General features: G+C 32.6%; 1 protein-coding gene across 1 annotated transcript; it reads left to right on the top strand.

Annotated features, from left to right (window-relative positions):
- The first annotated feature begins 4,918 nt into the window (after nucleotides 1-4,918).
- Nucleotides 4,919-8,271, top strand: LOC136274561 (uncharacterized). The gene is made up of 2 exons (XM_066081646.1): nucleotides 4,919-4,994; nucleotides 5,421-8,271. The coding sequence occupies exon 2, from the start codon at nucleotides 5,427-5,429 to the stop codon at nucleotides 7,026-7,028; it is 1,602 nt and encodes a 533-aa protein (XP_065937718.1). The 5' UTR covers nucleotides 4,919-4,994; nucleotides 5,421-5,426; the 3' UTR covers nucleotides 7,029-8,271.
- Nucleotides 8,272-15,342: the final 7,071 nt, after the last annotated feature.

Here is a 15,342-nt window from a genome sequence, read left to right on the forward strand (position 1 = left end):
TAGATACGTACATGTACCTGAAATGAGTGCATTTTCACAAAAGAAATCAGAACTGCTTCCTAAATAAAATTTTATTTTAAAACGTAACAGGTCTTGTTTGCTTCCTATTACATGTTTGGTAATCATCATTCATCGTTTCAACAGATCCTTTTGATTTTAAATTACATATCTATTTTTATTCAACACGTAGTCTTTTTTTTTTTTTTTTAAGAAAAGATTGCCAAATACTTCTGATTGAAAATTATTTTTTATCTCGCAATTCTTTAAATAATTCTGCATAAAGAACTCCAAATTTTTATAGTATCAAAAACACTGTAATCAACTTTAAATAGAGTGAATTAATTCGGCAATTAGTTACTGATAAACTGGTTTAATGTGACTTTTCTTCTAGACACAGCTTTTACGATAAAAGTTTAGCATAAGTAATTACTATCAAATGACTCAGGTCTGCTTTACAGTTAGAATTATTCATGAGCAAGACGTTCTGAACATTTCACAACTTTATTTTTATGGATGCGATTTAAAGTTTGTTTACAATATCATAACTATTTCACAAATGTTAGGGGAATCTTGTGTCTGGTTGAAGATGGTAGTAAATCCAACCTTTTCATTCTGGTACAATGAGTTCCATTTCATCGAAGGACTTATAGAAGGGCTCAGCAGTGGGTTCATCTGTCAGATCGGCATACTGGGCTAGATACGGATGAGCCAGGGCTTCTTTAGCCGTGATTCGATTGTTTGCATTCAAATCCAGCATACTGGGCTTATTTTTATACAGTAAAACTAAACTTGTGAAAAATGTTTAAGCATGTAATTGGATTTTGGATATCTTAATTTTTAATCAATCTTTAAATTAAGGCTTTTAAGGAAAAATAAAAAAAAAAGAATATACATATGTAACATACCGGTAAGCATGCATGGTATTTCTTAAACAATTATTTAAAAGTCTTTCATTTTAAAGTCCAGAATATTAAATTCATGTAAGTGTGTTTATGTGTGTTTAAAATCGTAGTTGCTACTTTCAAATGACCTGTATCCTCTCACCATTTGGATTCGCATCTAAAAATACTTCTTTGAAGTCTTTCTTTGGGCACTTTGGTATAGATTCCACGCGACTTCTACTCTGAAAAGGTGAAAGAATGTAAACATATTCATTTCACGATTAAGGCGCACTTCTCCAAGATAAAGCTTATATAAAGAATTAGGGTGGGAAACATTAAGTGACAGAAGAAAAATACACAAGTTACATTCATGTGTAAATTATAATACTTAATAATTATACACTCAAATATTTGTATGATATGGTTGAACAATGCCCTCCAATCCAACATTATTCCTCCTTGCGTAATAATAACTTGTTTCACATTCCAATTACCAGAACTGTTGCATAGTATAATAGGGTTTTTGTTACCGTCAAAAATTAGATTACGAAACACTTTGCCAAACAGTGTAAAATCTGCAACAAGTATAGCACACTTAAGGCAAGCTACCAATGAAATAATCTTGTAGATAAAACAAAATCTAAATCATACAACCATGGACAGAGAAATTTAGACATAAATTAATTTTCAAAGTAATCTGAATGCAGATATGTATAATCATAATCTAGTTGAATCATCAAAATGTTCAAGATTTGGGTATTGTTATGAGGATTCATCTCATTTATCTTTTATTGTCAATGTTATATTTACATACTAGTATATACTGAGTATGATTCTATCTATTTCTAACGGAAACTTATAATTGATTCATAGCTGTATAGAAACCGACATTACTGAAATCTACACGCCCCCTTTATCGATTGGTCGAAAACTACAGAAAGTCAGAAACTTAAGAAAAATCACAAACTGCACCGAAATACATTATGTCAGACTCCAATTCCCGTAAGAGATGATTTGGTTCTTTAAGCTAACTTATTGATGTACATTAACAGTAGTTTAGTTAATTTAACTGTAATTTTATTATTTATTAATTTGTTAAAAAAAATATTTACAATAAAAGGCTTTCTTTGACGTTTCATGCAGCTTTTGAACGTAGCGATTATTGCAGAGAAAAATTACATAACATACGTTAACGAGTTAAGTATTTTTAAGACCTCATGTTACTATGTTACCAAGATTTTAAAATGAAAGGGCTTATGAATAAAAAAAATGAAATAATATAAAATTTAGGGACAAAATTAAACAGTTCACTTTACTTGGAATTCTCATGATGTTTTTTTTTTTTTTTAATTTTTGTGTGACAATTAAGAAGTTAATTTACCTTGAAAATTTCTAACTTTTAAACTAGCTCGATTCTGCTGGTGTAAATGTCCGAAAGTTTGTAACTTTTGAAGATAATAATTGTTTGGAAAATTTTCTGTAATAGCCAAAAACCAGCCCATACAGCTTTAAAATAGCCCTACGGAAGTGTATTGCACTTCATTTTTTTTTAAAAAGACGAATAATTAAATTATATTTCACTTTATGGTTTTGTTTTTAGTATTGAGTTCTTACAGCGTAACGAATTTTGATAAAGCGTCAGCTTTTGCTCGGAGTAACTGTTAGTTAAACGTTTTACAATTTTGTTTTCTTCGTAGGAAGTTTTAACGCATGCATTTTACGGTCAATGTTATACAACTTGAATTCAAAAATGAGATTATGGTTTGAATACGATGTATTCTTATCCGCATGTAATTATGTCATATATCACATAAATCGTTCTTAGACTAGTTCACCACCACAAAGTCAGGGGAATTCGGGATTCACCAATTGGAGTCGCGGTCATATGATGTAATAAATCTACTAAATAGTCCATTTTCAAGCTCTCCTAACAGACTCAAAGTAACAGAAGAGGCGTGAGTAGGGCTGTACAAAAGCCAAACTTTCGTCGAATTAGAACGGATTATGAAATTATAAAATTTGATAAGTCTTACCAATGGATATTTACAAATGTTTATACACAATAAAACTCGGTTAAAGCAAAGTTTTTGGGACTAATTTATTTACTTCGTTAAATCAATAATTCGTGATTTCCGTAAAACGATTTCGAAATAAGGATTATAGCGAATTCAGTAGGCATAGAATAAAAATACAATCTTTTGATACTTTAATAACTGGGATGTAAATTGACGTTTTTATATGAAAATAAATGCAATTAAACTGTTGAGTAATTATACATAATTATTAAGTTGTGATTTAAATCCTTTGGCTTTCTAAAATTTAAATAACTAATAATTTATTTAGCATTTCATAATATGTTAAAATTCAACTGTTTTAGGGATTAATGGATGTTTTTGTCACTCTAGATTATTGAAAATAATACATAACGAGTAAATCAAGCTTAATACAGTGTGTTCGAGAACATACGCATCCATTTTAAATAAATTCAATTCGAATAAGTAAGATACCATTTGGCCAAAACTGCTTATTTGTTGCACAAATTAAGAGTAAAATTGTTCAGTTTTTTTCCATCCTGTACGTAGAACCATAGACATGCATTGAATTAATTTTTCTCATGACAAAAAAGCGTTCTCTCTACCTCCATATGTAAGTGAACGTGTATGATTTGGTAGATGGTGCATTGTTCATTACTAAACAATAATAACATCAGGTGTATGTGGCACACGTGTGCCAGTTATTTTATAAAGATACTATAAAAGACATGATAATGCAAAAGGTGATATTATAAGAGTATCAAACGTAAATGAAATAACAAATTAAAAACTACAAATAAAGTTATATCAAAGATGCGGCCCTTTTTTCTTTCTGGAGGTAACGAGCAGTGGACATGTGTAGAGCTTATTCCAAAAAAAACATGTTGTTTGAATTATTTTGCACAACCTCAAATACTGGTATTAACAAAACAAAGCACCTTTATTCAGTATCTAATGTCTATGAGAATATACAAAACCGTTGAAAACGCTAAGATTTTCTCGACTTCATTAACCTCTGATACACCTCGTTTCACATCGTCTCAATTCACCGTAAGGAGTCCGCTTAGCTATCCTCCTTTGGGAGAGGATCGTCTATATTAACTGTTGTTTGCAAGAGAGAGAGAGAGAGAGAGAGAGAGAGAGAGAGAGAGAGACTCTTAAGACACGAAATCTGCATTAAATCTTTTGAATGCCGTGACTCTCATTTCTCCGATATGTGTTCGAGCTCCTCTTAGATCTTAGTATCAAAGTTGTCATCGAGGTTCTTATTCAAAATAATTTAGACTACATCAGTTAAAGCCTTCCTCCAGAATACACCAAAACAATGATTCGAATGGATATTGGTGTATTTGACTTAATTCCCTCAAGGCAAAAACTTAAGGGGTTAAAGATTTACTGATAAAGAACAATTAATAACCTGCAACAGCTAAAACAAACTGCCATCTTCACAACGTCATGGGTTCTGTGTCTCGCGATCACACGTTGACTCTGAAGCTGTAAGGATGATATGCAGGTGTCACTACAGTATATTTCACTGAAGGTTCAAAACATGACTGAGGCAAAATAATTCCCGAATTTTCCTTTGAATTTGGGGACAGGAGCTGATTTTTTTTATGAGATGAAAAACAATGTGTAAGAGGTCTAACTGTCCCAGTTTTTTTATGCGTGTTGTTTCCGGAGGGGGGGGGGGTGAAAAGGCCCAGGCTTGATTTTCAAGCACATGTGTAACTTTGAGGTAAACCAAGTCTGACGCCTTGCTGGATGCACGTGTGTATATGTTTTGCTAGAGAATTGTAAATGAAGCGCTGTTTAAAAAAATGTCAAGGGGATTTTTTCCAGAAGTTCGTTTTGAATTTTTAATCTGTATGAAAAGTTGTGCAATTTTGGTAAGAATATATAGTAAAATTTGATACTGTAGTGCAACCTATATGTACTGTCAACCAACGACGAGAGCAATGAACGGGAAGTAACTCTCACTGATAACGTTTTTTAATTTCTGATCAGGTGGTCACCAGACAGGATCAGTCATGTTTCTTGCACGCATTCCAGACAGTTAGAGATTTTTCATTTTTGTTACGAGGTTTGTAATCTATCTATAGTTGCATATTCACTTAACCAACATCCAAGTTGATCACTGGATATTGAAATGTATATATTCAATTACTTAGTAATCAATTATAAGTTACTTTCGTTTTGAATATTAATATAATGTTTTGAATTTTCAATTCATTAAACTATTTAATCATACACAACTTTATCAACTTGATTTGTTATAAACTAATGAATTAAAAAAAATAAGACTGTCACAGCAGCTTTTACAAGTGTTCCATAATTTGTATCAATCTTAAATGAAAAAGAAAATGGGAAAGGGAGTACGTGTTGAATTAATTTTAAAGAAATTAACTTTTAAAATCGTTTTACTTACTAAATCAATTATTCAGTTAGACTACATAATATATGAAATCTTTTATCTTTATAATTTGAAGTCTTTAATTTATTTTCATAGAACACGATGGATCCTCGCTCTAGTGCACAGGATGTACACCGATGTGACCTTTGTGAGACCGCCATAGTACACAGCTACTGTGACTTTTGTCATGTCAACCTCTGCAAGCCCTGTGTAGTGGATCACATCTCAGATGAATATGACAAACATAAAATAGTTCCTTTCCAGAAACGAAGATCAACCCTTATCCATTTGAAATGTGAAACACATCCACACAGAAATTGTGAATTCCAATCCAAGGATTGCAATAATATGTTGGTTTGTTCTTCCTGCATGGCATCTACACAGCACAAAGGACATAACTTCGTAGAAGTTACAGAAGTTTACAAAGCTAAGAAAGATGATATTAAAAAAGATACAAAAGAGTTAGAAAATAATATTTCCCCTACATATGAAGACATTGCACTTGACTTAGAAAACCAGCTTGCCAACCTAGATGGGGGTTATGATAAACTTACAACAACAATATCCAAACAAGGAGAGCAATGGCATAGACAAATTGACTTCATTGTTAACAAAATGAAAACTGAAATCAGCGAGATAAAAGTAAAACACAAAGATCTTTTACAGAAACATTTGAATGAAATCAAACAGATACAGTCTCTTATAAAAGAAACACTGCACGCTTTAAGGAAAACTGAGGAGTCCACTGAAGTATCTCCTATCATTGAATACAACTCTAAGAACAGAGAATTCAGCAAGCTTCCACCCAAAGTTGAGGTTACACTGCCCACATTCATTCCAAAAGCAATAGACCCTGATAAACTGTATACTTTGTTTGGACAGATCACCCCATTATCTACTGCTACTGAGGAAAATTTCTTGTCACTGAGCCAACCCAACACTGCAGTCAGAGAACTCCTGGATGAACCAGAGCTTGTTGCCACAATACAGACTGGGCATAAAAAACTACGTAATGTTACATGTGTAAGTGAAAACATGATATGGACGAGTGGAATGGCCAATGATGTCAAATGTTTCAATATTAAAGGTTCAACACTTCACACAATCCTTACAAAATCAGGTGTTTGGCCCGGTGATATAGCTGTAGACAGTAATGGGAATCTACTGTACTCAGAAAGAGAAACAAGAACAGTGAATAAAGTAAAAAGAAGCCTGCAGACAGAAGAGTTAATCAAATTACAGGGATGGAAGCCCTTTAACCTATGTGTAACCTCTACTGGTGCTCTCCTGGTTACCCTCTACAGTAATGATCCACCTCAATCCAAAGTTGTCCGTTACTCGGGATCTACCGAGAAACAACCTATTCAATTTGATGATAAAGGTAAACCTCTGTACTCGGGGAATGGTTTAATAAAATACATAACTGAGAACAGAAACCATGACATTTGTGTAGCTGACATGAATGCTGGTGCAGTAGTGGTGGTTAATCAGAGCGGGAAACTCAGATGGAGATACACCGGTCATCCCTCAGTTACCGAGAACAAACCATTTAATCTCCGGGGTATCACAACAGACAGTCAGAGCCGTATCCTGACAGCAGACTTCAACAACCATTGTATTCACATTCTGGATCAGAATGGACAGTTTCTTCGTTACATTGATAACTGTGGTCTGGATCATCCGTATGGTGTGTGTGGACAATAATGACAATTTATTTGTGTGTGAGTTTTACAAAGGAAATGTAAAAAAATTCAATTATTTAAAGTAGACATCATCAAATTTAAAAATGTGATTTTCATCAATCAAAAGTGGCCTTTTCCTTTGTATATTGAATTTCATTCTTTAAACTTTACCTTCCGTATATCAATGAAATGACAAATTCTATTCATTTAAAACTTTAATAAGCTATTTTCAATAAAAAAAATCTTTAATCTTATTCCATTACTAGTATTTGGAGCATTCCGGCATTGTTTGCACATACAGCTATTGTACCTTATGAAGTAAATTGACAAGTGGCGTGTCAGTTACTCAATTATCAGGACAGAAGTATAGATTTCAAAGACATAATTCTATCATCTAGGCATTCAGTGCTCATATTTATATTCATATTGATGTTTCTGTACTACGAATTTGTGTATCGTCGCTTTTTAGCCATTAATAATGCTTACATTCACTATCGTTCCTCCCATTTATTTACGCATAACATAGAAGACCCAATCACTGAATCTGGTTCGTATGAATACAATATCCTTCAGGTATTTCTCGAAGACTCTACTCGCGACTGTAAACCGCTGATAAACATTTCATTGATTTAAATATTTGTTAACAGTTGATAGAATCCAATTTATTAGTTAATTATCATACCAAAGGTTACATCCATCAGTTAACAGAATGGAAAATAAGATTGTGTAGTTAGATTGTATAGCTTTGTTCACTATTTTCGTCAGCATATTTCGGCTGTTCCAATCTCCCTTCCGTTAATGGCGCATTACTCGTAGAATCAAAGTACTGAAAGTACTGTTAGACGGTGGTGCCGTTTGAAAGTGGCATATTACATGTATGGTAATTATTGTTCTCGAAAATCCACAGCCAGTATCTCATACATGTACTAATACTTAACTCATACTCGCACAACTGGTCGTAAGTTTCCTACATGGACAATTCTGTGGAAATCAGTTGTGATCACAATCCACACTTTACAAATGTTGTGTCTCTTTATCGGCATCTTTTGGGGAAAACCCATAGATTTATCACAGTAGCCTTTGTAGTATAGAAGTTCGTATCCATATGTTTGTATCTATATGTTTGTATCTATATGTTTGTATCTATATCAGTTGACATTAAAACTCCGTTTTCGGTAATACATGTACTACATATATATGTATTTTGATTGCCCCAGAATGACTCATTAAATATGTGGGTTGCCACCACATATTGAATGAATAAATTTAATCAAATCCAAAGCATTTTCATCACAGTACGCCCAAAGAAGGGGAATTTTGGTTTTTTCCCTTTTGACCTTTGGGTTGACACCGCAAAGGGGAACAACTTTTGAAAAGTGTGGATTGGACTATTGTGCTTTAAAGGTATTGTAGATTTCTCAAAGTAACGAGAAAAAATAAAGCTTTGGTATGATAAAATACTTATCAGGTTTTTACTAACTATTTGGGCATACATGTAGTATGTTTATTGTCCCTCTCGACAACAGTTTCCCTCAATTTCTTCACGGGCAAAAAGATTGCAGTCTTGTGGACCATCACACTTGCTTTTGTCCTCAAAGTCAGTTAATACATTTAGGTGTACAGAAAACGGAATGGTTTACAAGAACCTGTTTGATAAAACTAGTATTGCTTTTGGATTGCACGTCATCATGAAACAGAAGAGTCAATCAATATTTTTATTTTCGACTTTAGTGGATTATTTCCATTTGCTCACTAAATTTGAAAAAAATATCATACAATATTCAGTCGCGGCAGTTTCATTAATTAACGCTTTAAACAGGTCTAGGCAACCTCCGTTTTTGGAGGATAGATTTTATCCTCCAAAATTGGAGGATAGATGTTTGCGCCCCCTGGTGGATCTTTTCAGATGAAGGGCAATTAACTCTGTTTGTACAAAGGGAGTTAACTATGAATAAAATATAATTATTAGACAATAAAAATATCACCTTATTTAGCTGTTAATAATTATATTTATTGATAATATTTAATAAATATTTAAGCTTAAATAATTGCAGGGCTTATTTTAAAGAAAAACATTTTATGTGAAGACTCTCACATTTTTTGCAATATTCAGGATAATTGATATCTATAAATGGTATCATTTTGATTAATAAAATTCAACAATGACTTTTTGTGTAAAGGGATTATATTTAAATTATACTTAATAACCTGTGAATTAATTAGAATAAGAGCTACAAAGTTCCTAAGGTATATGCAAACATTTACTTTGTACATGTACAATATAGCAGATCAAGATATCTATTATGTGTCTCTAAACGTGAATGAACTCATTAATGTTTTAATTAGGAATAAACATCACTATTTTGTGATTTTTATTAAATAAAACAGATGTAAATAGTCTATGTCATTTGTAAAACTGAACACAGGAAGTACACTCTTTCAAAGCATATTGTGAAAATACTATACATAGAATTTCAAATCGCCGCATACAATCATTAGTTTATTTCCTTAACTTTAATTCCCACTTGGTCTGGTGCTTGCATTTTCTCATTAAAGATATGCACGAAGCCTTTGAAATATACCCATGCTATCCTCCAAAAATGGAGGATAATTTCACCCACAATGCAAAGTGACTTTCCATATATGGTAAAAATCAGCAGCCATCTTGAAATTGAGCTATCCTCCAAAAACGGAGGTTGCCTAGACCTGTTAAAGTACATTTGTCCTATTGTATTTAGCTATAGATTTATTCAAATCATTTGAATGAATTTGGTAAAGTCACATGTATATTTTGTCGCTTCTCAGTACACTTTAACAAGCATAATTTACTTGCTACATTAAACTTTTCTAGTTATTCAAAATTAGTTTTTAAAAACACCAAAAAAAAAATAATCCAAGTTGAACGCATGTTTTTCTGACCGTACAGCTGTGTATATAAATTTCATTTTATTGTTTGCATGTACTATACAATAGATCTAGGGTTCGCAAATCCTGGCAATATTTCCGGAAAGCTATAGTTATGTAGCTCAGCAGAATACTACAGTCATCTATGAAGCACATTTTTTGCCTTCATGTTTCATTATTTATCGCAAATATAGCATGGATGTTATATGCCACGGCCGATGTAGCATTTCTTTGAGTGATGACACTTTCTAACTGGTGGGTATTTCGATTGCGAGTCGCAACAAACTTACGCATTTATATAGGCCCACCTATTTGTAAATGGAAACAAATGTCGAAGAAAGCTCATAATAGAGTTGTACTCGCTTGTAAAAATTATTTGAGAACAAAAGGGGCGATCTTTACGCACATGTGTAAATAATGTTATCTGTTAGTGAAAAATCCCCCAAAAACCAAAGAAAAGGTTCTCTAATAGCAGAGACGGGCGCATATGGATTAAAGTCACAGATTGTACTTCGCTCACCAAATTGCGTTATTCAGTTTATTGTGAAAAAATTCGTCAAGAACTCTTTAGTGAACAAAATTATTATATCTTGCATTACCGCTCACAGTGTACCATAAATGTATATGGAATATTGCATGAGTTGAACCGATTGTTTTTTCTCACAAAAAGCTAGCGTTTGATGCTGCAAACTAGAGATACATGTAAAGGAGCTGACAGGCCGTGAAATTCATATTACAACAAATGCCTTTGATCCCTTTATTTCTTTGAAACATCGTAAAATGTGTTTATACATGTATATATATGTAAATTTGTAAAATGGCGACTCGATTTGCACGTGAATTTTACAATCCGAGGTCGATTAGCGCGTTTGAGAGAAAGTCAGCAGCAAGTAAAGCGTTAACATCAGTAGTAAATATTGTCTGATGAATACTGAGGTGCCTGTACTTTTAAATTTATGTTCCTACAGACTGAGTGGGTTACAAAATTAGGTACATCACAGATCAGTCAAAAATTAAACACATTTGTATCGTAAATTTCAAGTTGTTTGTAAGTTTAAAAAAAACATGCACACTTGTAGACGAAAGCGTGCCATTGATTGGTTAAAGTTCAATAAAATGTAATTTATGTAATATTCATTAATATTGTCAGTATATGTTGTGAATTTTTTGGAATAAGCTACATCAAAATAAATAGTCTTCCTCTACTAAACTTAATTCGTTGAAAATGACTGATTTATCGATGAAGCCTAATTGCTGATATATGAACCTTTTTAAAAAGTGGGTTTCTGACAATTGTTTACATCATAAAAAATAAGAAGCGATAATTGTGAGATCTCTTAGCCAGTTATCGCAGTGATATAGTTTATGCAGTCCTGATGATACCGAGTTTAACGTCACAAGTGGCAGTTGGTGCATAAATTATCTATACCGCGTAAGCAGACAGGGTAACGGCTCATTTAAAATAAAACACAATTTCATAAATTATTATATGTACAAAATAATTAGTTTCTATAATGCTTAAAATATCTGACAAGATTAAAATTAGTTCTCATACTGAAATCGACACGTAGATAAAACATTGCGTATAACACTGCATACCTAACAGAGTTATCGTTCCTTATCCGCTAGGGTCCCCGTGAGAAATACTCTTCCGGTCAGGACCGTAGCAATAGACCGTGGCTATTTATAGCCACCGTCTAAAAAGTTATTTATGTTATGAGAAAAATAATGATTCAATGATCAAGTTACCTCTTTTTCAAGAATATGAAACATACACTGAACAACCAAATCAACATGATATTTAGTTCGCTTTCGTGATTAAAAATATGTAGTGCCAGACAATTTGCGAGAAAATTCTTTCATTAACGGATGTATTTGATTTAACGAATATTTTCTATAAGTACATATCAAATTGGTTAAGTAATTAAGTTTGAACGTTTCGTTTAAAGCTCTTGCATGATCCTATTTTACATAATCAATTATTTTCCATCGAAACAAATTATCTTAAAAGTTACACACTTGTATCTATTTATACCAGCACAATCGATCTCTTTCTAAACTTAGAAACTTTCATGGTAAATAAAAATAATGTCGTCATGAGAACACACAAAAATCAAACCCAAATGCATCATGGCTATGTTTAGAAAAGGGAACAATTTGAATTGGTTTCATGTTCGTTTCATTTTCACTAAACCATTAACATTTGTTTTCAAAGTGCGTTAATATCGACGATATCAAAGCAATTTGGAAAAAAAAAAATAAAGTGCGTTGACATGGTCCCAAAAATACTGCACTTTGAAAATTTTAAAATATATTCCTATTTATTTTTTTAAGGGACTTAGACACGATTTAAGATCAAAATCTTAAATCTTATTTTTCAATTTTTAATGTTTAGAAGGGTCAATAGAGAGGTTGGGATTTCAAACGTGTATTTTTAACGCCTTGTTGATATTGCTTTCTTGATTAAATGTCCTACAATCGAACGACGCTTACAGTTGATGCCTAAAGTTTATGATAATGTGCGTGCACTATCCTTGCCTTTTTCTCTGGTGTTTGTTATTCAAGCAGTGATGCTCTACCTATCTATACGTATATACACGTATTTACATTTTTCAGTGTCTTCGTCTGTGATAACACTTACACTTTTTGAATATTATGAGATGATAATTTCGGTTGGGGCATGATCAAATCTATCATAAAGTCCTTCGGGCGTTATTAAATTTGAACACGCTCCGGCCGAAATTATAACCTCATAATACTCAAAGAATAGTTCCTAAATATTCCTTCAATATTTCTTTCTCAAGATTATTGAAGGTTTTTATTTTGAATTTTATTGGTCGACTTCCTTTCCCATTCACGTGTATTCTAGTGATATTTCGGATTGCTATCACACAAAGCATAGATCTTTACATGCATTATCCTATAGCTAACGGAGATACAAATAAAGTTAACTTCGTTTATTAGCTTTAAAATTGCCATCTACTAGCTACACAGTCATCCACAGATTTTTTTTCATTTGTAATTAAGGTTTTACAAGAAATGTCTACCAGGGATTTGAGAAGTGTGTTGATTAATTTTTTGAAAACGCAGTGGCGGGGGCGGGTACCAGACTAAATATGCTGGTAAAGGATATGAACCAGGTACTAGCTGAAGGATGCGGAGTTGACACTATATAAAATACATACTCTTCACTCTGTACAGGCGACAGGCGTGTTCGATGCGGCATCTACATGACCTTGTGTTTCCCGTTAATTCAGGTCCGTAATACATGGTACAGGTAGAGCTTCAGTAGACCAAGTTCCTGTATGCACAGATATATACATGTATAGGTGCATTCTGTGGGAAAATTTAAGCGGAACTCATAATTAAAATACAAGTGAACAATTCATTCATAATCATTCATAATTACAAAATTATTTTTAGATATCACTTTTTTAACGATACATGAAAAACTGCATGATTAACATGCAGCTTGATTTTTTAAAAAGAATAATCAACGATTCATGAATTTACATACTGCATGCTATTGTGTCAATAGTCACCATTGGGCCTTCTACATGTACGTACCTACTACAATAATAGACAAGAATTTACATTCAACTCAGCCAGTATCATATGCATACACTATGATGATATTTATCAAATGGCGTATATGAAACAATGCGATATCATCTGTAGTTTATTTATATTAGGAAGAATATTTGATTGTGGTAGAACCAGTAGTTAGTTATGTTAAAGCTGTATTTTGGAAAATCAACCTCAGGGTCTTTCTCCGTGAATAAGCAATTTTATAACCTCAACCATGCAAGTCTAAAGAGTTTGTTGTGTTGACTTCTGTAATCACCCATATAGTTACATGTAATTGAGACTAGAACCGTCTGGAACCGTAGCTAGCTTTGTTACATATCCACTGTTACATGAAGTATCAAAGGCAGGTTGGGTTAGTATTAGTATAATTTACCTTAGTGTAATCAGCTCCAAGAAGTCTTAATTAATTATCTGCTTTCAACAGCTCGAAAACCTCCCCTTGCTGTATTATATGTTTAAGTGCTTGCCATTGCGTTTTATATTTTGTTTGAAAATATTAATGATCGAGGCGTTGTTTCCGACAAATACCTTCTTTTATAGATAATTCATACATTTTATACGGGGATCCAGAAATTTTTCGGGAGGTGGCTATCGTCGGTACTTTTAAAATAAGTTTTAATTTTTCAGGGTGGGATTGTGGTGGGGGATGGTAGATTGGGGGTCTTGACCCGATCCCTCTCTAGATCTGAGCATGCATTTCGTTACTTTTATTTTTCCATAGAAAAGGATTGAATTTCAATACTAATTGATCTGTATTTGATTTATCAATGAATGCATAATTTTGCTGCTGAATTTGTGTTATATACACGTGCATACATCTCAAACTTGTTTTTAACTTCCATTTAGTTCAACATGTACAGAAATATTTTAATATAATTACCGCTTTCATATCAATATATAATTTCATTAATTCAGTATTGAAGGAAAATTGAAGTATGACATCCTTCCGATTTCAAAATAGTCATAAGGCGTTTGTTTCTGTATAAAAGTTTGTTAATTACTATACCATGGGGTAAATTTTATCACAAAAATAAGTGCCCGGGTCAAAACCATCGGCAATTCAGAAGGAGAAAAACTCCAAAATTGAAGAGTCGCTCCTTCATTCTTTATTTATTTATTGATTTATATATTTATTCATTTGATTTATTTTTTAGTTTTTGAGAAAATACATATATTTTTACACCAGTTAAATTTCGAATTCGTTGGTATACAATACATGGTACACGTATATCGAATATCCGATGATACGTGTTTAATTTATTTATACAGTCATGTAACTAATCAAATTATGTGCTATTTTCAATTGAATACAAAAAGGAAGCGTGTATTAAAACTTAAATTAAAAAAAAATGATTTTTGTATGTTTTGTCTGCTGGCTGCGTTTTACAACGGGACTTACGACTTACGACCAAATAAATGAATACTTATTTTTCAAAAACTAATACATGTGCATGTAAATGTTTGAATTTAATGGCTGTAAAATATGATTACAGAAATCAAAATAAGGGTAATCAATGCTTTGTTATAAATTTTGTAACTCAAGGAGCATTCAATGAGACTGAAAATATTTACGACTTTATCGTAGGTTCTTTTGTAAAACGCAGCCCAGCTGGGCTTACGACTTACGGCCAAATTTTTGAATGCTTTCTTTTGGCTGTGAAATATCATAATTGTTATCAAAATACATGTAGTTGTAAATGAATATTTTTTGAAAGATCATTCCATGAGAATGAAAATATTTACGACTTTGTCGTAAGTTCTTTTGCCAAAAAAAATTTGTGTTTTCCACGCGCTTTCAGACTACTTTTACACATTCCATCAAAAAAGATTTCCCATGCAAAGGG

This window comes from Magallana gigas, chromosome 4 (assembly GCF_963853765.1).
Source record: "Magallana gigas chromosome 4, xbMagGiga1.1, whole genome shotgun sequence".
Taxonomy (NCBI): Eukaryota; Metazoa; Mollusca; class Bivalvia; order Ostreida; family Ostreidae; genus Magallana; species Magallana gigas.

Coding starts and splice junctions, on each gene's coding strand:
- LOC136274561 (XM_066081646.1), top strand. CDS start 5,427: ATGGATCCTCGCTCTAGTGCACAGGATGTACACCGATGTGACCTTTGT.